At 38.4% G+C, this 27218-nt stretch overlaps 1 protein-coding gene across 1 annotated transcript; it reads left to right on the forward strand.

Moving 5' to 3' along the window:
- The first annotated feature begins 92 nt into the window (after nt 1-92).
- LOC131677015 (uncharacterized) lies at nt 93-25429 on the forward strand. The gene is made up of 3 exons (XM_058956507.1): nt 93-506; nt 18013-18156; nt 24680-25429. The coding sequence occupies exons 1-3, from the start codon at nt 356-358 to the stop codon at nt 24994-24996; spliced, it is 612 nt and encodes a 203-aa protein (XP_058812490.1). The 5' UTR covers nt 93-355; the 3' UTR covers nt 24997-25429.
- The last annotated feature ends 1789 nt before the right edge of the window (nt 25430-27218 follow it).

The raw sequence follows: 27218 nt of genomic DNA on the forward strand, positions 1-27218 counted from the left end.
TGCACCGCGTCCAACCGCCAACCGAACGGTTGCTCGAGGCACTTGTGGCTTTGGAAGGTGAGTAAACCAGAGCTTATTTTAAAACGGCAATCGCTGCGGTACGGACGCGAAAAGAATTTTCACCGCTTCTAATTGGTTCATATAGTCGGGAAAACAAATTGAATCTATGTTTAGTTCCGAGAACGCTAAGAAACTCCGATTTTTTGTATGATTTTATTATTTGCGTTCGACGAGTTCTAAATAGTATACATTTTTCGTAGAACACTTGTATTAGCTAGTAATAACCAAAGTGTCGAATCCAGGCTAGGTCGGCGGCATACAGCATTACCAAGGATAAGGAAACAAATAGTGAAAAATGAGTGCGGTGAAGAAAATGACACGTTGCGGCAGCATAAGTATGTTATTTGCTGCGCTAATAGTGCTCTTCGGCGTCAGCTCGTCGGCTCTGACCACTTTTGGGAAGACAAATACGAATCAACAGGCTCCGCCGCCAACACGACCGCCAGGTTGGTTCGATACAGAAAGAAACAGATTTGGACCACTTTGATAGCCTTTTGTTTTTTGCTGAACTTGAAACTTTGGCTAATATCAGTCAGTTGTTTCACACGCAAATGCGTCAAAGCGAACTAGCGGCTGTGGAAGATGGATTAGCGGTTTTCGTTTTCGGTGAAGTGTGATATGCAAATTATTTCTGCCTAAGTGAATTTGATTAGGATTAGAAACAGAACCTCACGTCATAAGCGGTAAAATAAAAACGAGTACAAAACTTATATTGATTAAGTATCCGGTTTCGTTAGCAACGATTATCAGGTTGTAATTTAATGCGACTATTAAATTGTATGCTTATTTCTGCGGGCATAGCCATAACAGATCATACAACAGTGTTTTTAATAATCGAATGACAAGACGATTAGAAAACATGATAATTTCATTTGAGATAAATTGTGATGTAAACGGCATAAGTAGCAAATAAGCTGCAAATCGTTATTCGAAATTGTCTGATAACACGATGCTACACTGAATTTAGATTTGACAAGTGAACTATTTTTTTTTATTTTGATAATAGAGGTTTTAACCTTAGGGTCATTCGCCTCTTTTCGGGCTAGAGAAATCTCTTTTGAAAAAATCTATAAAACCTATGTGCGGGGTTGGGAATCGAACCCAGGTGAGCTGCGTACAAGGCAATCGACTTACTAACTACGCTATGCCCGTCCCCGGACAAGTGAACTAGTATCAGGGCTGTCAAGAGCCGCGCTGGGCCCCGGGGTTTGAACTACTGACGGGCCCTACCATATATGACTTCTTATTACAATATCGATAAGAGAAATTATACGGATGCAACCGCTTCAATTAAACTATTTTTTTATGAAAATTGTTTATTTGACACGATTCAATGCGTTAGCTTAACAGAGTCGTATTTTAAACATGTAATAGATGGCAAAAATAAAAATTAATTAAGGAATATTTGTGGCTGGCCATCAGAATGACGTCCGACTTGCCATTGCAATTGGAATCCTTTCTTGCGGCGTTGCCATACAATCCATATCGCCATCGTTCATGCTCCCTTAACGCACGTTAATGCTACCATCGTTAATGCTGCCCAGAATCAGAGCTTAGAAAAAATGACATCCCTGCGTGAGCTTGAAAGAGAAACAAAATTCAATTCATGCCCGCCGGGATGAATCGAATGTTTGGTTTGTTTCCCTCGTCCTTCGCTTTTTCGGTACAACGCATCCATGTTCGCATATGTTCGGTTTCATGAGCAAACTTAATCTTGTTTCTATGCTAGCTCTGAGAGGGATTATCAAGCAAAAGTGCACCAGATATAGATTACGCAGTTCAGTTATGCTCGAAAATGTAAAAGAACTTCTGCCTTCACACTGTCCACATAATAACAAATGAATGCTTTGGTTGGTGAATTAATTTCTATTTCCTCTGCACTCAACCATTCGATTCTTCATAAAATTTCAGTCAGTTTGGAAGTGAATGAATGAGGGAAGCGTTGAAACTGAATATTGTTTCAGCAAATTAATCAGAAATAAGCAACTAAATGTGAAATTTCGCACCACTGATTCTGCCTTGTTTCTTGTTGCTGGTACATGCTGTTGGTTTTGAGGCACTGGATGCAGCTGTTGCAGTTGTCGCTATGACCTGAACGAATTTCCTTTATCGGTTTCTGAACATGGTAAAATCGGTTTTGGAATCAGTTGGTACATTTGCGCTGATATTCAGAGAAAAAACATTACGAATGCGATGACTGGGATCCAACAGCGAAGTCTGCTGTTAAAAAGACTGAAACAGGGAGTTGTGAGAGAAAGAGTTTCAACTTTTGGTGAAAACTAATGGGTAGAATAAGTATCCAGTTAAATTCCAATATTTTTCTTCATCAATTGTGTACACTGGAATCTCCATTTACGAAGTTGGTAAATTGAATTAGTTCGTAAAAAAGTGTTCGTTTTTTGGGATTTAGATTGTAAAAAAAGTTCGCTTTACATTCTTACTAAAATTCATTGGTTGAGCAACATTATCGATCACCCTAACAATATAGATATTTCCGAAACGGGCTTGACAAGTACATGATGAAAATGAATATTTGGTACCTTTTTGAAATCCAGTATGGAGACTTCCGATTGAGCAATAATCTCGATAACCCTAACAATTTGGGAATTTTTGAAACGGGCTTGACGAGTAGATGACAGAAATGGTAGCTTGGAGCTATTTCGAACAATTTCTGTATAAACTATGAGGATATTTTTAAGCGGGTTTGACGAGTAAAGGAGCGATGTCCTTTTGGAGGCCAAGATAGTGTCTTCTGGTTGAGAAAAGTTTTCTATAATCATATCATCCGCATCACAAATCACTATATCTACATCTATTCTATGATTATATTTCGAAAATGTCAATATTTTAGGTTATACAGATATCTTAACTAGAATTCGCCATCTTGGTTTTCAAAATGGCTTCATACATTGATTTTCATCATCTGCTCGTCAACCCCATTCCGAAAATATCCAACTTTTATTAGTAACAGTTAGCTAAGAATATGTTAAATTGTATACAACTTCATACTGTACTGTGCGTATTCAAACATTTTTTACGAACACTTTTAAAAACACTTGCGATAAATGAAACAAGAATGGTTCAATTGCACTGTTAAATGAATCTAATAGGGTTACGTTCACGTACTTCAGAAAACCATTGGAACGACTGGAACGTAGTTGATTGTGGTATTTTTGCAGTGCCAACAGAAACAATAAACTTCAACAGGGTAGTAGCCCCCCCTGAACCCCCCCCCCCCCTCTCGTCGGGCCTGACTAGTATAGACTGTAGATCTCATCAAATACAACTCAAAACATTATTTGGTAAATATTGTATACCCTCAAAATCTTGATTTATAACTAAAAACTATTGTTTGGGATTTTCGGCACGAAAAAATTAGCCACGATGTCAACAAGGCATGGCGCTGGAAATTCTTCTCCTTAGTAAAAACAGTTTTGTTATTTTTGAGTGATATGCCAAAAAATCTTCCTACAAATGAACAACGGTCAAAACTAACAACATATTATTGAGTCAATGTTAAATCCGCATTATAGGAATTAAAAAAAAATGATACTTAAATATGATAAATGATATTTTACTGTTGTCTTCTGGAATAGCAAGGTTTACCCATATATTATCGAAGTTTGGCCAAAAATAAATTCAAGGTAGAATGGTCAGATGTTTCCCATGTATCAACAAATTTTTTACGCCTCCAAAACAGAAACAACGTTGATATTTGCGTCGTATCTATGACAATGAGTTATTACGAAAATATCAAGCTCGGCAGGATTTCTTTTTTAGATGTAAAAACGAAATTGGCCTGAGTTAAAGTGACCTGGTGGAACATTTCTAGATTTCAGGGTCAGTCCCATGTTTTATGGGATTCCCTATCTACATGGGATTGACTTGCGACTATAGGCAAAATAGACAATATAAGCCATATATTCCTGTTAAAATTACAGAGTAAACAATACACTCTAAATTACTTCTACCCAAATTTTCAAAAGAATTTACCCAATGGGCTATTTTCTACAGCGTTTTTCCGTGATGCAATTTGATGTGGGTCACCCTTTAATAGCGTTTTTTCGGAACCGCGTTTTTCAAATTGGCGAACACGATAACTCAAAAACTAATCAACGAATTAAGTTGATATTTTATCAGAATGCACAATATGTAAAGCCTGTCGATGAACCGCAGAAAACCGATTGTTTTTCTCGCTATTATTTTGAAGAAAAGTGAGCGAATTTTCCAGCAAAATATGCGATTTTTGATTTTCATGAAACCATTTTCCGAAACTCGACCTGTTTTCTATTTTTTTGGTTCATCAAGTAACTAAAAGTCTAAGCTTTACAAATCTTATTGCATTTCATGTGTCAGACAATTTTATCAAGAGTTATCGTGTTCGACGCGGCACCCCTCGTCGTTGAAATGGTTGGACTCTGCGAGGCTGAAAATATTTTTTTCGTAGGTCACGGTGGGGAGTTGTGAACATAGTTTTGTTTTTGGGGCATAACTACCAAAAAGATTGGTTGATTTTTCAATATCCGAACTGATATTTGTAAAGGACTCCTTAATACATTCACAGGCTGAAGCAACTTAAAATAATCAATATCTTGTTTGAGATATGGCAGGTAGCGTGAAATAGGCATTTTTTTAGTTTGAACCTCCACAAAAAGTAAGAGAAACGGAATGTTGTTGTGATTTTTTAAGATAATTCTAAACGAAAGATGAGTTAGAAAAGTGGTCTGATTCGCAATGGATATGTGACAATTGATTCACGCCAAACAACCTGAACTCGCGGTTGCGGCACGGGGCGATTAAAATTGTGGTATAATCCGGTTCTTCGGTTAAATTTTCTAATGAGAAAGTGACGTCACGGCAGTAAAAACATTTAACCTTTTAATGCTCAACAAGTGTATGTAAGGTTTTAAAACTATTTTTCCTTGACAATGGTGGGGTCAAGAAACAAGAAAAAGCCTTTTTTTATTATAAAGATAGGTGTTTTTTTTTAATTCGTTTATTTGGCACGGCTCAAGGCGTTAGCTTCACGGAGCCGTGGGTCTTTTATATATTTACATGATGTAAACAATAAAAATAACAAACAATTAATGCTAAGATCGATCCCGTACGCGCGACTTGCCATTGTGCGCGGAGATCCGTTTTCGTGTCGGGGAAATCCTTGCATTCACGTCAACTATATCAAGGGGGTCATTTGTATCTTTGTCGTCTTCGCACATGTCCGGGTCATCATCGGGGTTACTGCCTTGATGTTCGCGATCAGGTGTTGTTCCCAACTTCTTTCCCTTTCGGGTCACGACCGTGAACCCTCCGTCATTGCTAGTAGCTCCCTCGTTGCTAGAATTAGCCGTTGAGTTTGTGGTACTTGTCGCGGCTTTCGCTGTTGTCATTATTGCTTGAACAGCAGCCACAAATTTGGCAACCGTTTGTGGCTCAGGGAATGATATTGGAGACTGAGTGTTGGTATTTCTTTCTGTAGATGAGCTTTTCTTAGCGGTTTCTGGGCAGGGTTGTCCGTAATGTGCCGTTTGTTCACAGAACTGGCACGTGTTACTTTGTCCTTGATATGTACATAGAGTTCGCTGTATAATGGTATCACCCCCTTCTGTTGTGTACTGCAGGGTAAGGTAGGAGGGAATAGGTTGGTCTACCCGCATTCTCACCACAAAAACACCATTTGAAATACCTGGAAAGTAGTTCCTCCACGTATCCTCCGTGATTGATTCCACTTCTCCGAAATATGACATGAATCTTTTAATGGCCACTTTGCAAGTACGTGGTGGCAAATCATGTAATTTAACTTCCACGTTTCCGTTATCCATATACACAGGGATCTTGATTTTTTGCAGTGTCACAATCCAGCACGTGTTTCAAGTTGTTTTGCGAAATAAATCTTTTTGCCTGGGCGAATTTGTTGAACGTTATCAGCACCGCGTGTCTGACGTGCTCCAACTGAATGAATCTGACGTCTGAAAACCGAAGCTGCATTTTCTCCTTCAGCAAATGTTTCACATCACCAATACTCGGTCTTATGCGGAAAGACCGGAAGTCAATGGCCACCGTATTGGCCCGAAGAATCACATTTTGTTGTCGAGACTCAGTCATCTTGATAGAATAATAGTAACGGTTCCCTTTGTTCTTCAGACAAAGCACTCAAGATAAAAGCAACTGCTTGCGCTGGCTTGGGTAGCAGCACTGGTATTGTGACTGATGCCTTTCGTGGTTGAGAATAGACTGTGAAAAGATAGGTGTTTCTCTCGTAGTGCTAGAAGCTGCTCAATTTGTACCTTGCATTGCTCAATACAGTTCTCCTAGAATATTTACAATAGTCCACTTGCGTGAAAACGTAGTCAAAGACAAATTGTTAAGTTTTATAAGTTTTCAATAATATTGCATCATATATAAGAAGATACATGAAAAAATCATTTTTCGTCGTCAACATAAACTGTCCCTGGCAGCACTGCTCCATCGGAATCCAATCAGACTTATTACAATAACTTCAGTTCTAGAGCTAATTCTTGTCACTGTCAATACTCAAATGAAAGGCAATAGTCACATTTATTAGCCATACTTGTTCCATTTAGAAGGCATTCTGATCATGAGCATGGTCATCCATAATTTCAGAGGAAAATGTCGTCTCTCACCTACAATTGATGCCGCATAAAAAATGCGGGTGAGATGCCGCACTCGATGGCGGAGGACACGTAGCTAAAATGTATTTTTTTCACCTCGGAATGTTATTAAATGATCCTTTGCGTGAGGTACAGGTTTTTAATAAGGTTTTTGAATTTTTTTTTGAAATGCCCTTTGGTTTTGCTCAAATTGGATCCAAATTTCAAGAGCAACATGTCTGTTAAGTGAGGAAACATACTGTGATCTAGAAAATTAAATTCATAAGAATTGTCTGACACAGCGATGTTTAACCCTTTCATGCCCAACTTTTTTCTAGTTCATGTAGGGTTTCAAAACTATTTTTCCTTGAAAGCGGTGGGGTTAAGAAACACGAAAAGCCTTTTTTCGTATAGATTGGTGCTTCCCTCGCAGTGCTAGAAGCTGGCCAATTTTTACCTTCCAATGCTCAATACAATTCTCCTAGAATATTTACAATGTCCATTTGTGTGTAAAACGTAGCCAAAGACAGTCTAAATTGATAAGTTTTGTCAGTTTTTAATGATATTGCAACCTATCGAAGATATATGAAAAATTCATTTTCCGTCGTCAACGTAAACTGTCCCTGGCAGCACTGCTCCATCGGAATCCAATCAGACGAATTGCAATAACTTTAGTTCTAGAGCTGATCCTTGTAACAATTTATACTCAACTGAAAGGCAATAGACACATTTATTAGCCTTACTTGTTTTTGTGAGCAAATCTTGCCTCAATTAAAAGTTAGAGCTGTTTAAAAACATTGTTGTCCACAAACAACATGGGCATGAATGGGTTAAATTGTTATTAAAAATCTAATTCTCATTCAGTGGTCACAAAATTTAGAGAATATGTCATTTAACACACAAGAAACCTAGGAAAACAAAAAATATAAAATATAAACATTTGAAACTTAGGTTTTGTCCGGCGCTGTAAACGTTTGTCATTGGACATGTTTTGAAATCAAGAATAACGTTTGAAAAAATGTGTTTATGTCGAAGTATTTTCACCAAATATGTACAAAACATGTTTAACAAAAAACATATAAGGTGATTGGAATATCTTAATTACTTATTATTTAGAAAATAATGACTATGCTTAACGTGTTTATTTTATCACCAGTTCCCCTAAATATTGTGCGGATTCTTTGGAAGAAACCTGTTTTAATCCACCTAGCGGTGCAATTGAGCCTTTCTCATTTATCCAAACTATGATTTAATGCCTGGTTACGTTCAATATAACATTGTGGAATAGTCTAATACATTCTTACCAAACTTGATGAGCATATATAAGTGCACAACTGTCACGAACCTGATAAGCAACATGTCGACACTGACATGCTTGAAACAAACAAAAATATAATATTTATATTGCTTAATCAGCGTGAGTGCAATGTTGTCTTCATGTTAACTTCATGGTGGATAAGGGAAGGGGTATAATTAGTGGGAGCAGGAGGATGCGTAGGGAATCATCAAACTTATTTTAGTATACGGGGGGGATGAAGGAAATGCAGGAGGAGGTTGGTCTGAGAGAGGGGGGGTGAGAGAAGGGAGGTGGTTGAGAAGTAGGAGGTGGCGGAGTAGATGGAGGGTTCAACACCGAACTTCATATTATACCTTCCATTTGAAACTAGGTTAGCGAAAATTGGTTCAGTCATCACCGAAGTGGCTTTAGATCTGAAATATACCCGGAACCCGGGACTTCCGGCATTATCGATAGTGAACAATATATTACAATAATCTTTGATTCGCCATCTAGGCCTGCGAATCGAAGTAATTTTATGTTCATTTCAATAGATTCTAAACCTATGAGGTATTACGATTGTACCGGTTCATTTGAGAAATTACTGTGACCGCAATAACCAACCTGTAACTCCGGAACCAAAAGTCGGAACTGAATGAAATTCAATAGCAGTCACTGGGAGTATTATATCTTTCATTTGAAATCAAGTTTGTAAAAATCGGTTAAGAGTTTGCTGGCAAATAGATGTGACATTAGCTCGGGAACTTGGCGAGTTCCCCGGGGGCATCAAGATCCGTCATGGGTGACCAACGTAGTCAAAACTACTATGATTGGTCATTAGTGATCTGCTGTAAACCGACCTTCCACTAGTCTCACAGTTGATAGACCTTTGGAAACCATACTACCATCAGCATGCAACCACCATAGCTTTTAAAACCCAGCACCAGATGTCATCGACAGAAATGGGATGGCGGTGGGCGAAGGAACGGGTGGGGTGGCGATCGATCTAATTGGGTAGCTCGCTACCCGTTATATACCGTAGACGGGGGCAATAAACTTGGCCAAAGGGGAATGATCGAGTTTACTCTAGCTTGCCTTGACCAACTTATCGCGGGAAAAGGTCGATCACCCGGAAAGCGGCGAACAGTAGAGTTGGTTCAAAGAGCAGCTATTGTAGCTGAAAATTATAAGAAAATTCAAAATTAAATTGTGAGGAGCTCAAGTGGACATAGGTAAAATCCTAAGATATGGTCCTTCCCCAGAAAAATCACGAATATCCCGTCAGGTAAATAAATTATGATTCGTGTTCTGTTACCCATAGGACCTCGCAGTTTTTGCTGAAAATCTAAACGACGCGCAGTACGTTGGCGGTACGCTTTTTTATCACGCAACGCCATTGTTCCGGGTATTCCGGCTTGCCATCGATTAGCCGTGGACCAAGGCCGCAACCACCCTTGGTGTAACCCAACGACACCAAAGATTGCCACCCCTTCATCGGTTCCAGTCCAGCGGACGGCAAAGGCCGTAGACGCGGCGGAAAAGAGAACAGAAGTTCGACAGTAGGAGCACAGAGAACAGACGTCCATCTTCAGCATTCAACTTGTGTAAAAATCTCTAACGGTTTCGAAGGTGTGCGCTACTGTCGTTGTGTTTTTTTGTGGCTGAGTTCGACAGAATTGACAGCGGTTATTCCTCTACCCAGTCAAACTAGTCCGGAACAGGTTCGGACTTCCAGCATGAATTCCAGCTCAAATGCATTAACCGATAGAATCGGAATCGGTTGTTTTCTTTGAGCAAGATCCCATACTGAATCCTGTCAGGATTTCGAACCGGTTTCGAAGTGGATTTGACGGATAGTTGGGATAAGTTGGTTTGGCGGCGCTAGTGTTTATCGTATATTAATTCAAATGTTTACACACGTTTTTCAAATATTTTTGTTCGATCATGGATGTCTGTTCTCTGTGGTAGGAGAATCAGGTGGCGAAGCAGCGAAAACAGGTCAGATAAAATTAAGAAAGTGGAAGAGATAGAAGAAAGAGTTTGTGAAAGTGAGGAGAATTAAAGTAGAGTTTGCATCGAAGAGTATTTCCTTGCGATCCGCGAAACTTCAGGATAAGCTTGCCGACCCTGAGGTCTTTGTTTCAGGGAGTCTCAGCAGTGCTCACGGCTGGGGCTGGCCAACACTTACAGATTTCCCTAAGAAACCTATTCGTTTAGTGATATGATTTTTTTGTACATATTTGTACATATTATAAAAGATGTTCGAAAATGTTAGGAAGGTGCAGGCAGCAAAATGCACAAACGCAAATAAAAACTGAGTCATTGCAAGCGCAATCGTGGCGGCTTTTCTCGAATTTCGAACTCTCGTTTGATGTGGAACGTACCGAGGCCGCTTGTTGGACTTCCTCGAAATAGATTTAGGCTAGCGTGTTCCAGCCGTTAACACATTGCACACACGTGTTTCCGGCTCAAAACATGACGAGTGAGTTTTCCGGGAAGTACAGGGGAATTGTGGGTAATGAGTTAAAAATTCCTTCAGAGGGAGATCCAGATTAGGTGAAATTGCAATTTCGATGGAAGATCTAATTTGTCGGTAGTATTTGGCATTGAAAAATCAAGTTCAGATGCGAATAGCATTTTTGCCATTTATTTATAAACAAAATAAATATAATAATAAGGTGTTCTGGACTTCTTTCTTCGTCTAAAAAATCAGATATACCATTTTTAGTATCTAACAACATGCCGCCGAGAAATTGCCATTTGTAGCTAAGTTATTTCATCACGATCGTCACCGAGCACGGATTTCGAACAGTGGAGCATGGACTAACATGTCTGTTACAGATTTTGTCGCATTATCATTATCGCCTGAACTTAGCATAATAACTGTTTAACAACAACGCCATCACTAAAACAGATGGAGCTTCTATGAAATTATCACCGTGAACTGAAGCAACGTAAGGTATTGGATGGAAGCATTCATTAATATCGGAACGACATTCCGTCTAAACAAAGTTTAACACTGCATCAGTGATACAGCAATACATTTCGAACTTTAACGCTAGTCCCCCTAAATACCGTGGGTCAGCGTACCACCAGGATCACGCGAAAAAGTATTAACCTACTTCGGTTTAGTACGAAGCTACCGTATGACGTTGCTTTTCACGGCTATCAGACGCGCATTAACAGAAGCGGTTATTTTTATGCTAATGTTGACGTATGCGTCTTACATTTTCAAACTCCATTAATTAAACGAACCCGTCGGTCGCCCTGGCTGAAGTGTTTCGCACGGTCGGTTTGAGTGCCTATGTATAACCTTGTTGTGTGTATGTTGGCAATAACATGCACCGATTTGCGTTTGCTGATAAGATACACCGCCACTGCTTCAACCCCAAGGAGCGGTTCTTTCTATCCAGCTAACGGTTAACCGCCGTCCTGCGAGGATGAATACTAATGAGCATAAATTTGCTTTCGAGGACAAATTGAAACGTTCGTGCTAATTGGACCTTTTCGCTGGCTGCCGTGGACAGTATTTGGAATGCTGGAACATAGTTTCGAATTTACGCCGTCTGTGCATCGGGCGGAAATTCCGCCATCAAATGCAGCTACTTACTGCCAGTTTTGTTCAACTCATTAGTATATCGCTCAGCCAAGCGAATGTGGACGTTTTCGTGTCAAGTCGTGGCAGTTTAATATTTCAGCGCGTTTTATGTGGTTCTACGGGAGAAAATGCCGGTTGTTACCGCACATTGATAGAATTATTTTGCTAGATACGGATACCTGTTTAACTATAGATACTACTCTACTACAATACCAATGTGTTGCCAAGAGCATAAGGTTTTAGGACTTTTTTGGGACTTGGTTGACAGCCATTAGCGTCACTGAGATCCAAGTAAACTCTCCAAGGTATGTATGAAATATAACTGTTGTTTTGAAATGATGTCAGTCAGTAGCAACTTGCCACTAGTCGACGCAACGATCGGCCGACAGAATTGCAGTAATCGGTATACTGATCTTGCGTGCAAACTTGGTTACACTAGTTGGTCACGTATGCGAACTTGTGTGCGATGATGATTTTTACCTCATCGTTTAAAACTGGAACAATCTTTTTTTTCTTTTGTTCTATGCACGTGCATCACGTCGTAAGTAATGCGCAACTAGTTCCGAATCCTCAATGGATTCAAACTCAAATCCTACAATCGATTTCAATCGTTTTCGTAATCGTTTTTTGCATTTGAGCTTGCATCCACTTAGGACTCCGAATGAGTTGACCAGGTTATACCCCATCGCAAACCCCGAAGTTTGGGGTTCCTAAAAACCCAAGGTAAAAGTTATTAAAACAAAATGGGGCGGCATAGCTTAGTTGGTAAATCGATTGTCTTGTACGCAGCTCACCTGGGTTCGATACCCAACACCGCACATAGGGGGAGAGATTTTTTCAAAAAGATTTTTCTAAACCGACCAAACAAAAGTTTTTTAGTTACTTAAAAATGCTTGCTAGTTGATCGTCAAAATGTCAATAGACGTCAGATAATAACTTTTCTATGTAAAGGAATATAAATAAATAAAATAAATAATCATTGGATCATTTATTTTCTGCGTACTTTTTCTTTTTATCAAAATGATTTTCAAATGCTCTCGGGACTTGTTTTATACATGTTTATTCATACTGATTAATTTTAACGCATTATTTATAAATGAAAATGATAAGCATTTTGACTTTTTGAGCAGGGTTGAAAATTTTTTACTTCAGATAAAATATTTTTATCGCCATTGGATACTAAAGTCACAGACACAGTTTTTGTCAGTACTGTGCAAGAATGTCTGTAAAAAATTTATTGAAAAGCCCAGAAATGAAGCGAAGACTCAAAATGACGACAAATATGTTGCTTTCTCTTAAAAGTAAACTTGCTCTGGCAGATTTCAAAGATTGAGACTAAACTATAGGACATTTAAAATGAAATTAAAGACTCTTTCTGGTGTCGAAACTAGCTCATCACTATTTTATCAAATGGTTCTGTGATCTCGTTTACATTCACGGACACATGCATTTAAGTGATGTATACAATAGCTCTAGGTATAGTTTTTTAAAGTATCAGTACGAACAGGAGCATAATGACCGTACAATACGTAGTTGTTACTCCGTGATCCGCCGCGGCGTTGGACACGTCCTTACCGTCATCGAGATAGGAAGGAAATGCTAGTGTAGGAAATGTTGTTTTGGAAACTGTATGCCTCTGCATCCCCATGTTTGCCACGGGAAGGAATTTTTGTTTGTGGAATTTGGTAAAGCGTTACACAAATCTGCAACTCTCAGGAGTATTATCATGTGTTTATTGCTCTGGGCAGTCGGTTGCCTAGAATTTATGATAGATTTGTCGTTTGTTGAATTAACTCGGTAATGCTCAGTTTGTATAAATTCAACTTCAACTTCGACTGTCGGGAGGTATGTGAACGATTTTATTATACCAATGGGAATGCATTTGGAGTGTAAAATAAGCACTACGTAGGGGACCAACAATAAATTACGTAACGTAAAAATAGCTCAAAATTGACTCCCCTTCCCCTATGTAACAAATTGTTACAAATTTATTTGTACCCCCCTCCCCAATTACGAATCAAATTCGTTAAATTCCCCCTCTCCCATATGTCACATTTTGTTATTCCCCCTCCGTCGCGCTCGCGCCCTTCGCTACACTTTGCTATCCTGGCGCGAAACTGTCCCGAATATCAAACATCTAATCTGACGGACGTCCTTTTCTGACTTTTTACGATCAAACCCAGACCGTATCACCGATGAGCAGCATAACCAGCGCACACTTTTGCTGATTTCGTTCTTAGAACCGAGCCGCTCTATGTCCGCTCTGAGCTGTCACTTTTGTAATTATTAGAGCAAATGTAGAGCGACTCTGATCTAAAACCGAAATCAGCATTATTTTTGCTAGAACCGAGCGAAGACTTATGCTGATGTCGTTTTTAGAGCCGAGTCGCTCTAGGTTCGCTCTGACCTGCCACTTTTGTATGGATTTTGTAAATAGTAGAGCGAACCTGATCTAAAACCGAAATCAGCATTACTTAAGCCCTATGTTATTCATACACAAATGTCAACCAAAAATACTACGCCTACCTGCACAAACAAAACCGCTCATCAACGGTAAAATGGAGGAAAATTTACAACTAAATGTGAACGGTACATATAACAGCGGCGAGCCTAATTTTGCCAAAACAAATACATTCTACGGAGAGAGCTAGTTAAAAATGGGTATATTTCCACCCAGGGCAAAATTGTTACGCGGACGAGTTACAAATACTAACGTTTTATGTTTTTAACCCGTAGTTTCAAAAATTTATTGCTATCGTCCTAATTGACCTGATTGACCGATTTTAATGATTAAATCGTCCAGGGGCGGCGAAACACTTTACGCCCTAGTGGGTAGAAAGCATAGAGTGAGGGGTCCATTAGTAAGGATTTTTTTCCCTTTTCGCATTGCACACATTACATTACATTCACATTAAATCACGTTCGTTTATGCAAATGGAATTGTGGTACATCGATGTTTTCAAATGTATGTAGTGCGAGATACATGCGTTGCACATCTAATTTTTTTGAAATGGTTCAAAATTTCGAGTGGGTAATTACCCACTCGGTTATTTTCGAGTGGGTAGCACTACCCATACTACCCACGCTTTCCGCCGGTCCTGAAATCGTCAAGAAATACAGATTTTTCATGATAGTTTTCCGATCCGAAAAGCCTAATTGTCATGTTTTTCTATCGAAAAAAATGCACATTGTACTTCTAGTACTTAAAAACATGCCACCGAGAAAAAATGGCCCCCCATTTGCGAAAAAGTTGTTCTACCCCGAACGGGCTGGATGTTGTTGGCTCGAATCAAAACTTGTCGAAAGTAAACAAAGTTCATTTCATATCGTCAACCTGGCGCCCAGGTGGCAAAATCGTTCGGGGTGCTGGAGCGTTGCCAGAAAATTTTAATTTCCAGATTAAATTTTACTAAACTTCCCAGTTAAGCTCAGCCGGAATGCTGGCTGGTTCTAATTCGTATTCCGGCTCCGGTGACACAACCGATTCTAGTTAGAATGTTTAATGGGTACCATTTCGATGCGGCTTAGCCGCATAACCGAGGCCTAGGAATCGAAGCGGCGCAAAGCCGCTGAGGATCCGCCGGGCGAGGTGGCCACCGACCCGCCGTCGGAAGCAAGCGAACCTGTGATCCATTCGTTTGCCCGGCTTACTCAAACATAGGGGTTATTTCTAGTTCAAGTCCGACTGAGCGGTAGCGAAGTCGGACAGTACGCGCAAAAGCGATGTGGCGTAGCCACATTGGGTGGTGGACACAAAATAAAATTGGCAACGCTAGCAAAATGTAAACACAAATGAACACTCCGGATGAACCTATCATCAATTGACATTTCGACGAGTTTTGATTCGAGCCAATAATATGGGCCCCCCGAACGATGGTGCGTACTGATTTTGAATAACGGACCCTGTAAACCCTGTCAAAAACGGCAATGTGTTGGCTAACGGGAGGCTATTTGTCAACTCGGATGCGCTACTTCCCAGTCAAAAAGGGCAAGTTACTGGCTAACGGGGGGCTATTTGCCAACTCGGATGTGCTAATTGCTCTTCAATTTGCCAGCAAATTGCTGGCAATTAGGGGGCTATTTCAAATGCAACATTTGGGCGATTTGCCGCCGTCATTTTTTTGCCGCTCTACCCGCCCTTAAATCGCCCCCAAATCGCCCAGGGAACGCGCCATTTAATCGCCCTTAATTGCCTAATATGAAAATTACAAATAATATTTATTTTCGGATTCACTATCTACTCACATAAACTTGTCACTACACTAGGTAATCACCACCAAACTATAGAAAGAAACAATGGTGAAATTGATATTGCACGCCAAAACTTACCACAATCTGACTTTTATTAAGATTTTAGGTCAGAGATCTTGTTCCACTATATTTACACACCGTTCCAAAATTTCCCACAAAATGAACTAGACTAGACAATCAACATACAAGCGAGAACACGCCAATTGTTTAAAAAAAAACTATTTTAAGTTTAAAGCAAACATGAACCGCCATGTTTGAAAAACGCAAAAACAACCAAGTCCTTTTCAGCCGCCAGAAAATTTGCCTAAGTGTTGAAATTGCCTTTAAATCGCAATCGCAAATTGCATTTGTTTCTAGGGGCAATTAGCACAGGCGAGTTGAGTCAAACGTCAAACTGTTTAAATCGCCTGACCATGTTCGTCCGCCTTTTTTTTGACTGGGTTGCTGCGGACTAAAATGGTTGTCGCAGCTTTTGTGGCATTTTCAAACGACAATGGATGGAAACGCGGTAAGCAAGCGTGGGAAATGTGTATTCTGTAAACAAATTACGGTTACAACTAAAAACTATCGATTGTTTTCGCGACGATGCTATGAAATGAATTTGAGCGGAAACTTAGCACGCGTATATTTTATTATGTTACAAAATAATTAAAATTAATGTTCTTTTCAAATGATCTAGTAAAGGGTGTAGGTTTTGTTAAATACATTATAAAGCCACATTTGAACAATTTGGTATACTCTCAAATTTTTTGATTTATAACAAGAAGAACCAATTTTTGGGTCTTTCGGCACCAAAAATTTTGCTACGCTGTCATTTTCAGCCGATTTACAATTTCCTATTATTCTAAAAAGAATAATAGACCCTACCTCTGGCATTTTAACCATTTCTTATTTTTTTTTATTAGACGATACCTCTGGCATTTTAACCGTTTTTGATAAATAATAGGTCGTTAGATGCGGAATTAGCTAGCCCGTAGCATACCGTTGACAGGTCTGTATTTCTTCTTTACAGAATCGTTGTAATATATAAATTAGGTGAAAATGACAGCTATTTAGTGCCGAAAATCTCAAAAAAATGTTTATTGCTATAAATCGAGATTTTGAGGGTATACAACATTTCTTAAACATTGTTTTGTCCTGAATTTGATGGGACCTACAACCTATACTAGGTCACTAGAAGCACTGTAACACCGTGTTATTATTCCAACTACATACTGGAAAGAAATGTAAGCAGGAATATAACGAACAGAGAACAAGAATAATAAGGATTGGTGTACAAATTTAGTACATAAGATTCGGTTCTTACAACTTGGTTCGGAGAAGGAACCAAGTTGATCAATTATTGGCTTCTGCTGCCGGATGCCACCCGACCTCTAGATTGGGTTTGTTCAAAGCAAGATAGTAGTGATGTCAACCTCTTAGTAAACACTAGCCCCTTAAAATGTAACTGTTTTACTTTTAATCCAAATACTCCCCAGGCGTTATTTTCTAAATCTGTCATATTTGTTTACATTGCTCGATTGCCATTTTCATGGTTGCTAGTTTGTCTGTTTTATCTTTGCTGATTTCTTAGGAATAGTGACTTTTCATTCATTGTATCATTTCATTGGTGAAGAGTAAAAATATCTGTTAGATAAAGGATAGTACCTACTAGTGAAAAACTTTGCAGCAAGCTACAGTAATATATTGATTGCTCAATAGTTGTTCATCGAGCATTTTTTTGTTTATTTCTATTCGAGATAGTATCTCGAAACTACATTTCTTTTCGGTATAATTTAAGTTAAACAAACTACCATTATTCTCCAAATTATTTTATTGGGTATATACATTAACTGTTCATAAACATGCATTCTGAGCCTAATTGTACCGTACCGCACATAGAGTGGACTGGTTTTGTAAAGTATGTAGTAGAAGACGAAAGTTTATCTCAGTAATTCGATCGAATGCACATGTTTTCCCCTTTTCCGTGTATTCGCTGCACCACACCTTGAGACTTTTCTGTAATTAGTAGCTTCATAGTCAAGCTGTGGGCTTCGAAGCGGCTTCCACAACCGACCCGGTACGTGACGTGACGTGCATTATAGACGTTCTTATCTCGAAATCAAATTTAATAATGCATTTTTTCGAAAGGACCTTCCTGTTGTTAACCCCCACAACAATATGTAATGGAGCCTTATTTCGTACGCTTTTTTTATTTTTCTCTCTCTATTTTCTTGCAGTTAAAGCCAAAGAATGCGCTAGTCACGCGGATTGCACCGCGATACAGAACACAAGCTGTGTTATGGCCGCGGATGATCGCATGCGGTGCCTGTGTGGAGACTTCGAGGCGCCCGACAACGGCTACTGCCAAACCAAATTCAAAGGTAAGCACAAATGGGCCCAGGTATTGGAAAGCAGAGGAGGTTCGAAGCGCACGTTCAAGGATATAAAAGATTGAGCTTGCAACAGGCAGGAAATTCGCAAAATTGCAGACTAAATAACTAGCGACCGCATTCCCTCGGTTGCCTTCTTGTTTTGGGTGAAGTTTCCCAGTTCCTTGGCCAACAACTCTAAATATAAACAACAATTACCGTCTTTAAAAATGTTTTAACTTTTTTTTTATTTACTTGCATGCTATTATTTGATGGCTGTTGCTGCAAAGGGAAGTGTTCGCATGTACTACACCTAGCTATTAGTCATGTAGGTTTGCTAGTTAACGTTATAGAAACAAGGAAAGTTGGTAGTGGAACAGGAAACGAACGTCGGTGAAAAGTAGAAAGGCTTTGTCCGCCCTAACCGTCTCTTTCTTATAGTCTGGAGGCGGGTTTCTCCTCCCACTGTGTGCTTTAGTGGTTCGGAATGGGAACAGCTCGTTACAGTTACAACTCCAACGGTAATTACGTTTTTATAAAGGAACAGTGTCATATAAAATGGGACTCTTATCCGTATGTCAAAGATCAACAGCGTAGTTTTGAAAATTTTCATGTGGACAGCTAGTTTCAATTCGTTTCCACTGTGTCTGCATTGCAGTGAAATTAATAAACCATTTTTCAATTAGTGATTCTAATTAAATCGAATATCATAAGGGGTTTCGGAAAATTGCGGGAACATGTTAATCTTGAAACTGGTAGTGTAGTGTACCTAAAATTGTTAAAATTTGCTTAAAAAAGAATATTGGAATGAGAGTATTAACATCAATTAACGAAAATTGTAAATTTATTTGTCAGAGCTTTCTCACAGCTAATAGTCTAACTTTCAAACACCATGTCGATCTGAAACATTTAAAATAGCACTGTAGATGGGAGCACATTTTGTATACGTGGTTTAATATGTAGTCACCCTGAAAGTAGCAACTCAGAATTTTATTTTTGGATAAGTAGACACAGAGATTTGGGGCCACAGTCGCAGTTGATTTTAAGTGATACAAGATGTCCTTCTATTCGTGAAGTGGAATATTTATAGATAGAAAAAATGTGGGTTACCACTATCCAGTTTCATTATGAAATAAAAAAGGCCGCAGAAATACTCATTGACCGAAAAGAAATGAAAACAATACACTGAACAATAAGTCGTTCAAATCTAAATCTTTCGATTTTATATTCTGGTGTGTCGGTGTAGAGGATAAAGCGCTGTTATGATTAGCCTACCATCGCATGTGCAATCCCCACCTAGGAAGGATTCTCAGATTGTCAGATACTAGCACTATTGCAGGACAATTATCCAGTATACTGAGAAGTGATTGCGAAGCTTATTGAAACAGCAGATCACAATTTTAAGTAGTGTTTTTTATGATTTCATTCTGTTTACTATCATAGATTCAGTTACAATATTCATGCCGCAATATAAAGAATCGAGGTCCGTTACAAATGTGACTTGTTTTTTTTTTTGTTCTGGCGTTGACAGCTAAGTTAGTGAGCTGAAATTGCATTTATCCCACGTGACACTCCTGATACTGACTCATGGCACTACCTATACTCAAACCACGCTTCGTACAATTCATTTCAAGTTATAACGTAAAGGATGCAGCGATTCAAATTTTAAACTCGTTTTTCGCGAAATCAATGCACTGTCACTTAGTCCGGTCTGACTTAACACCGACCAAATGTTACAATAATGTTAGAGTCAAAATCTCCGTGAACGTTGAGAATAACACAGTCGAGGTTCGTCTGCACAATCTTTCTCCAGAAACACTCGATATTGGTATTACCAAATATATGTCGCAATGTGGAGCAGATTTCTTCGTCAGAAAGAAACAGTAGAATTTTTCGCAGGTATTCTCAACGGTTTTCGAGGGGTAAGAATGCAGTTGGAATACCCCATTCCTTCCTTTGTAACCCCGCAAACTAGATCTGCCTTTTCTCAGACCACGTTGTAGATTTATGACGAACAATCTCCAGCGTGGCAATACTGTAAACAATCTGCACTCTATAGAAAACCCTTCGCGGCGGTCCTGGCGACATAAACATCTACCTCGAAAACAAATAATAAATCAGCGAGTTGGTGATCCAAGAAACATAGAACCGTAATCAGCGAACCGAAGAAACAAATCAAAGCTTTAAATAATCTCCAAGCCACCGGCAGTGACGGTAGTATTAACGAATGATTTCTTAGAAAGTGAACCGAAAGATTCTTAAGTGGCATCAAGTGATACTGAAAATTCTCCACCGTTGCATTTTAGCCCTGGATCATGGGACTGAGTAATACACACGAGGTGTGAAAACAGGAGTAGCTGGAACAGAGTCAATCATCACCTTTTAATTAGGTAATACTTTCATGGAAATATTTAAGAGATGGCACTGCTTCAGTGGTGGTTATAGTGAATTTAAATGTATGGGAAAGATATTAAAACTTGGGATTTTGGAGAAACTATAATATTGTGGTTGTAAAATGAATACACATTTGATGCAGAAAAAATATGGGAACAGTTTGTAGAAGTTTATTTAGATACTTACTTGAAAATGTTCATATAAAATCTAAAAAAACTGTTTGCGCCCATACATTTTACTCATTGGTTTCCACCAAGAAAAGTTGAAACTCTTTCTCTCACAACTCTCTGTTTCACTCGTTTTGACAGCAGATTCCCTGCTCATCGCAATCGGAATGTTTTCTTTTAGAATTTAAGCGCAAATGTAACAACCGATTCGAAAACCGATTCATTCAGGATGGGTTGTTGCCTTCGGTTGGAATTCCATCATAAATCAGCCCATATTCCAAATCTCATTCCGAATGTAATTTACTGGGATGCGGATATTTTATGGTACGGACATCTATGTGTCGTCATAAAGAAGTTCTAGTTTCATGTATATTGCCGCAAGATGTTTAAAATATGGAAAAGCGCACCCTATCATATAACGTAAGCAGAAACGACATAAACTACTCAATTGGTGGGAATTTCAGACCGAGAGAATGGCATCTTTGAAGTCGGTTTTACGCGAATCAATTATGTTTTCATTTACAGATTTTAAAGCTTTCGAAAAAACGAACTTATCCCATGATATTTTTGCAAGCATAGCACATCCAAATCAAGTGGCCACTCGAATTTTTGACCCGGTTCATACTGCGACGTGAAATTTACGCTCACGACGTTATTGAACCAAATAGTTTCTACATTCTAAATACAAATACTGAGAAATATTACAACGCAGTGTGCTTCCCAGGCGATGTTTGGCTTGGCTGTTAGCTGTAAAAGAGAATACACGTTCGGTTTATCCTCCACAGCGAGTGGTTGGTGTTTTTGGATTCTTTGCGATTAACCGGGAAACGAAATGCTACACCCATGTAAACTGATACACTATATCACAAATACCAAAACAAGCTGAATTTAAAGCTCAATGTTCAATGCACCCCAGTCAAAAAGGGCAAGTTGCTGGCTAACGGGGGGCTATTTGCCAACTCGGATGCGCTAATTGCCCTTCAATTTGCCAGCAAATTGCTGGCAATTAGGGGGCTATTTTAATTGCAACATTTGGGCGATTTGCCGCCGTCATTTTTTAGCCGCTCTAACCGCCCTTAAATCGCCCCCAAATCGCCCAGGGAACGCGCCATTTAATCGCCCTTAATTGCCTAATATGAAAATTACAAATATTACTTATTTTCGGATTCATTATCTACTCACATAAACTTATCACTACACTAGGTAATCACCACCAAATTATAGGAAGAATCAATGGTTAAATTGGCATTGCACATCAAGACTTACCACAATCTGACTTTTATTAAGAGTTTAGGTCAGATATCTTGTTCCACTATATTTACACACGATTCCATAATTTCCCACATTCGATGGCTAAAAGAAGTGCACTAGACAAACAAAACACAAGCGAGAACACGCGAATTGTTTAAAAAACAATTTTAAGCCTAAAGCAAACATGAATCGCAAAAATAAAACAAAAAAAAAACTCAAAAAACAACCAAGTCCATTTCAGCCGCCAGAAAATTTGTCTAAGTATTGAAGTTGCCTTTGAATCGTATTCGCAAATTGCGTTTGTTCCTAGGGGCAATTAGCAGAGGCGAGTTGAGTTCTCGACAAACATATGATTACGGCCTAAAAGCCAACTGTCAAAATCCACTTTGAATGGAAATTCCGGACAAACCGTTACACGCCAATCACAGATGTTGGTAGTAAACGAAAGAGAAAAGTTTTCTCTTTCATAAACTGTTGTGAACTGTGTTCGACTAGTAACGGTTTGTCTGGAATTTCCATTCAAAGTGGATTTTGACAGTTGGCTTTTAGGCCGTAATCATATGTTTATCGAGAGTTAAACGTCAAACTGTTTAAATCGCCTGACCATGTTCGTCCGCATTTTTTTGACCGGGACAGAATAGTTTGTTTTGTCAAATCATTGCACTCTACGGTAAATGTGGGCAAGATTTGGTAATTAGGCACCCAGTGCCGCATTGTCACCCCGGCGGCTTACAGAAGGAATAGGTTTGGTCCAGTATACGGAAGATACTCTGGAGCAAACATGAGCAAAAAATACTTGCTACTTTTTTCTCCGGTTTGATACCAGAGCTTGAGCTTGAGCTTGTGCAACCACCCCCGGCTGCTACTCCGTTACCGATCGGGACTAGCTGAAGTTGCGCAGGGAATCAGTAGATAATTATGCTTGGGAGTAGTGAAACATCTTTCAATGTGCAACACCTGGTAATCCTAAAGTGTTTTTGATCAGCGCCGACCAGGCCCGAACGTAGATTGCGAAATGAAAGGGAAGGAATGATTAGTCCGATATTTGCTTTTTCTAGAGGCCGTATATACTACTGCGCACTCCACAAGTATCACGGGAGGAGGATATTTTTGTTAGAGTATAGAAGTTTGATCTACTTCTTCTTTACCGACGTCAGAGAATAATTCTGCTACTTGGACTAGATATCGATCCACCAATTTCATGGACCGGGGACCAACGGCTTTACTTCCCTTCCGAAGGAAGACGTGACCACAGATTTTTTCACCCCAGAAAAATCTCAACGACCTCGGTTGGAATTGAACCCAGGCCAACTGGAATGAATGGTGGTCACGCTTACCACTCAACCACCGGCGCCGTTTTTTCTCCGGTTTGATACCAGAATAGAAAAATTATAAGAAGAGAGTACAGGAACGATTTTCTGCCTGTTTGTTCCAGAGTTCTTCCAGTTTCTCCTGCTACTGGAACAAATCTAATGAAAAAGAACTAACTTGTCCCTTTTTAACCTATTTGGTAATTGAATGTGATGAAATGAAAACGTTCAAAAAACCTGCCGAACAATCGCTTTGAGTCGAAATTTATTCTGTCTGGTGTCAACATAAACTCGTGTTTTTCTTGAAGTCTATCCTTAGGTTAGAATAAAAAATTTGCGTTAAAGTTTCACCGAAAGTGGAAGCGCTAATCTACAAAATGAAAGAGATGCTTATTTTTTTTGAAATAAGAAGTCAGCAGTCGCACAGTCTATTATTCAACCTCGAGATAATCTAGAATTTTGTCGCGCCATAATGGATACTGCACGATGTTGCGAATCTATTGTAAAATCAATATCGCGACTTTCAGAAAAGGCGCCGAATGTTGCGCCATTTTGACGTGCGTTTTTGTTACGTTCGCACTAGAATGTTTGTGTTCTAACAACTAGACGAAATGCTCGATTTTTTGGATATGTAAAAAAAATAAACGTCACAACATCTCACATTAATGCATAGGTGCATTGTAATGCGGTACATAATCCGAAAGCGTATCCCACAGAAATCAAGCGGTGAATTTTGAAAAAGATTCGCAATATTTCTTGCCAAAAATATCGATTGCCTGCTAATGCAAATCATAATTAACGAGAGCGCGAGTTGTTTAACCCGAGGGGCCATTGACTACCCGCGTTGCGTTTCTTAGCCGTGACGTTTATATTTCAATTGTAGAATGCCACAGAGAATAGACGTTTATCTTCGAACCATTAAAAATTCAGAATGATTTTTATTTTCCACTCGGTGCGCTACTGAGTTTCGCGGAATTTGCAGATTATTACAAAGATTGTTCTTTCAAATGTTAACTTTAGACCTACATTATTATTAGAAACTGGAAGTCTGTTATTTGTGAAAAATTGTGAAATTGAAACGGTAATTTCAATTGCTTTCATTTTTTAATTAGATTCTGTTTTAAATGGTCAATAAATAAAGTATGTATGTGAAAAACGATTTTCTTATAAGCGAAATGAAATCTGGTTAGTAATGTAATCGATGACACTTTAGCAAAAACTATGTTATATGTCCTATTGGTACAAACTGCCCGAGTATCGTTATGCAAAACACCCGCGACACGCTACCTATATTAATACCTCATCGTAATCGAATGCTGCTTGTTTATATTTAGGATTTGGCTAGACGTTAACACGCATTAGTTAATTTTTGACATGCGGCATTGATTAATTACAATTTTTGCTTCGTTTTAGGTCTTCGCCATCTCTGCACGGATACGTTGCAGTGTGATATCGGCATGATTTGTGCGGTGGAAAACATTACCAAAACCACAACCCTGGTGACCAGTAAGACGTTCATGACGAGCAGCATGTTGAACAACAATAACAGCAACTATAAGCTTTGTCTATGCGATAAAGAACTCGGCTACATGGAAGATAAACATGACATTCGCCATTGCAATGGTGCTATATCACTGCTGGTATCAGGACCGCTGGCTCCAGCCCTATTCCTAACGCTTATCTTATCGGTGTTGAGGAGATCTCTAAACCATTGTCCTGAATGGATGTAACTTGCCATATAATCTAGCAACTTTAAACATATCATATCAAGTTTCAGCAACTAATCATTAAAGAATTTTAAAATTAAGCACTTCATACGATGTGATTTACTGTACTGTGCTAAAGAAACTAAAAAGCTGTGCATCTATTTTGCCTTAAAAGAACCAAACACTTTCACGAAAACCAAGTGATCTTTCGAAGTGCACGATATAAAGTAATATCTATCTATAGAATAAGTCGAGCTAATAAGCATCTACAATTGGCTTCAGTATCGTACTCAGCACAGTTCAAATTAGTCCTACTGATGATTTTTTGTTTTTCCTCAAACTACAAAAAAACGGAAAATTTAACCAATATGTTAAATGTAAAAACTAGCGCCCAAAATTAAGCCTGACAAAATACTTATCCTCACAGCGTCGAACGCTTTTCAATTCGTTGAATGAAACTGTTGCACTTACAAAAATTGGAATCTTTTATAGGTTTTCAAAATTAGTTGTTCGTGCATCTAAGTCTACTCAATATCTAGTTGACTTCGTAGTGAAACTTTCGAATTAATTTATTTTGTTGCAAAATGTTATTTTATAACGTAATATTATATATGATATAAGGAACAAGTCAACGACTCTATAGACTATATATTACATACCATTAACGTTAATGATATTAGAACATAGGATATAAGCAAAAAACAATAAGTTTAGAACATATTGAACTTTAGAACAGCGTTTGATTCTACCGCTAATAAATGCTATTTAACTTAGATGTGCAAAAAGCTTCTTAATTTTGCCAACAAATACTTTTCAATTGTTTCGGCCAATGAAATAAACTATTCTTTACATCCATGTGTTTTTATTAGTTTCGAAATCGTCCAATAGGATGACTTTATGAAAAGTTTGACTATTTTTGGTTTCTATAACGAATTATTGTACGTCAGTTTTACAACCCCAATTTCAATTTTTTCTTGCATTCTAGCGAAACAAAAATCAGTTTCAATGTTTTTTTCTTGGCATAATTTTTTAAGTTTTTGAAGTTTACAAAATTGAATATTTTTCAATCACTGATGGCTCGTAAATTATTTGATACATAAACATTTTTTCAAAAAAAATCTGCTTCGTTTTTGTATAAATTTGAGAAATAAAAAAAAAGTATTCTTTAATTGATATAAACAAATTTAATGTTTTTAATTTGGACCAGTTTGTTGTTTTTGGCTATTCAAATGTTTATTAGAATCATGTTAAGAAGATACGAGTAAAATAAAACTAAAAATATATGTTTATATCAATCTCAGGAAACATGAGATTTTTGGTTTCAATATCCAACGGAAAACAGCTTGAAATATTGAGTTATATGAGAAAATCACCTCTGAAGCAGGATTCGAATCCGCAACCTTTGAATCTATTCAATGCGCTATCCATTGTGCTATTCCTGGCCTATGACGTACCAGGAAAAAAATATTGGAGCATTGGCGACAGTGATACTTGGCCATCGCTAAAGCGAGATAACACACTCACCCCTCCCCCGCCACCCAACACATGTCATCAATTTCAATTTCAAGCTGGATAATTTTAAACCCCCACCCACTTCGCTTGAAGTTTTTGAAAGGTGTGCTGTGGGAAAATATGGAGGAAAAATATATTAAATGCTATAAGTTTTAAAGTAGCACTCAGATTATTACAAATCATACCTCTATTCAAAGTAAATAATTTTAGTATTTGAATGGTGATACTTCCGTTTCTCGAAAAATGTGGGAAAGTGCGGGTACTGGGTCATTTTGTCCCCAAAATCCCCTATTTTTTCAAAAAAAATTCTGCTTTGTGCTGCAAATCATATTTATGTTGGAGTTTTTCTAATATGAAAACAATTCAGAAATCGAACGGAACCTTAGCGATCTTTGCCCGAATACGAGAAGTTGGGATTATAGGGTCTTTTGTCATTAATATTAAATTTTATCATTTTCTCACAACATCAGCATATCAAGGCTATATTGTAAACCATTTGAAAGCTACACGAAAACAACCAAAATATGATCGAACTATTTAGTTTAATCATCAGACGCTATAGTTGAATAGTATTCTCATTGTGTTCGTTCACAAATTTTTGTTCATGTGAAAAATGACACAACATTTTTTTCAGTGTATATATTTTTTCGTAATATTCATTCCCTACACACCAAAATTTGGTTGTCGATTTCAGTAAAATTTTGCTGAATTTTCATCAGCTGAAAGTCTCAGCA

Source organism: Topomyia yanbarensis, chromosome 1 (genome assembly GCF_030247195.1).
Source record: "Topomyia yanbarensis strain Yona2022 chromosome 1, ASM3024719v1, whole genome shotgun sequence".
In the NCBI taxonomy this organism is placed as follows: domain Eukaryota; kingdom Metazoa; phylum Arthropoda; class Insecta; order Diptera; family Culicidae; genus Topomyia; species Topomyia yanbarensis.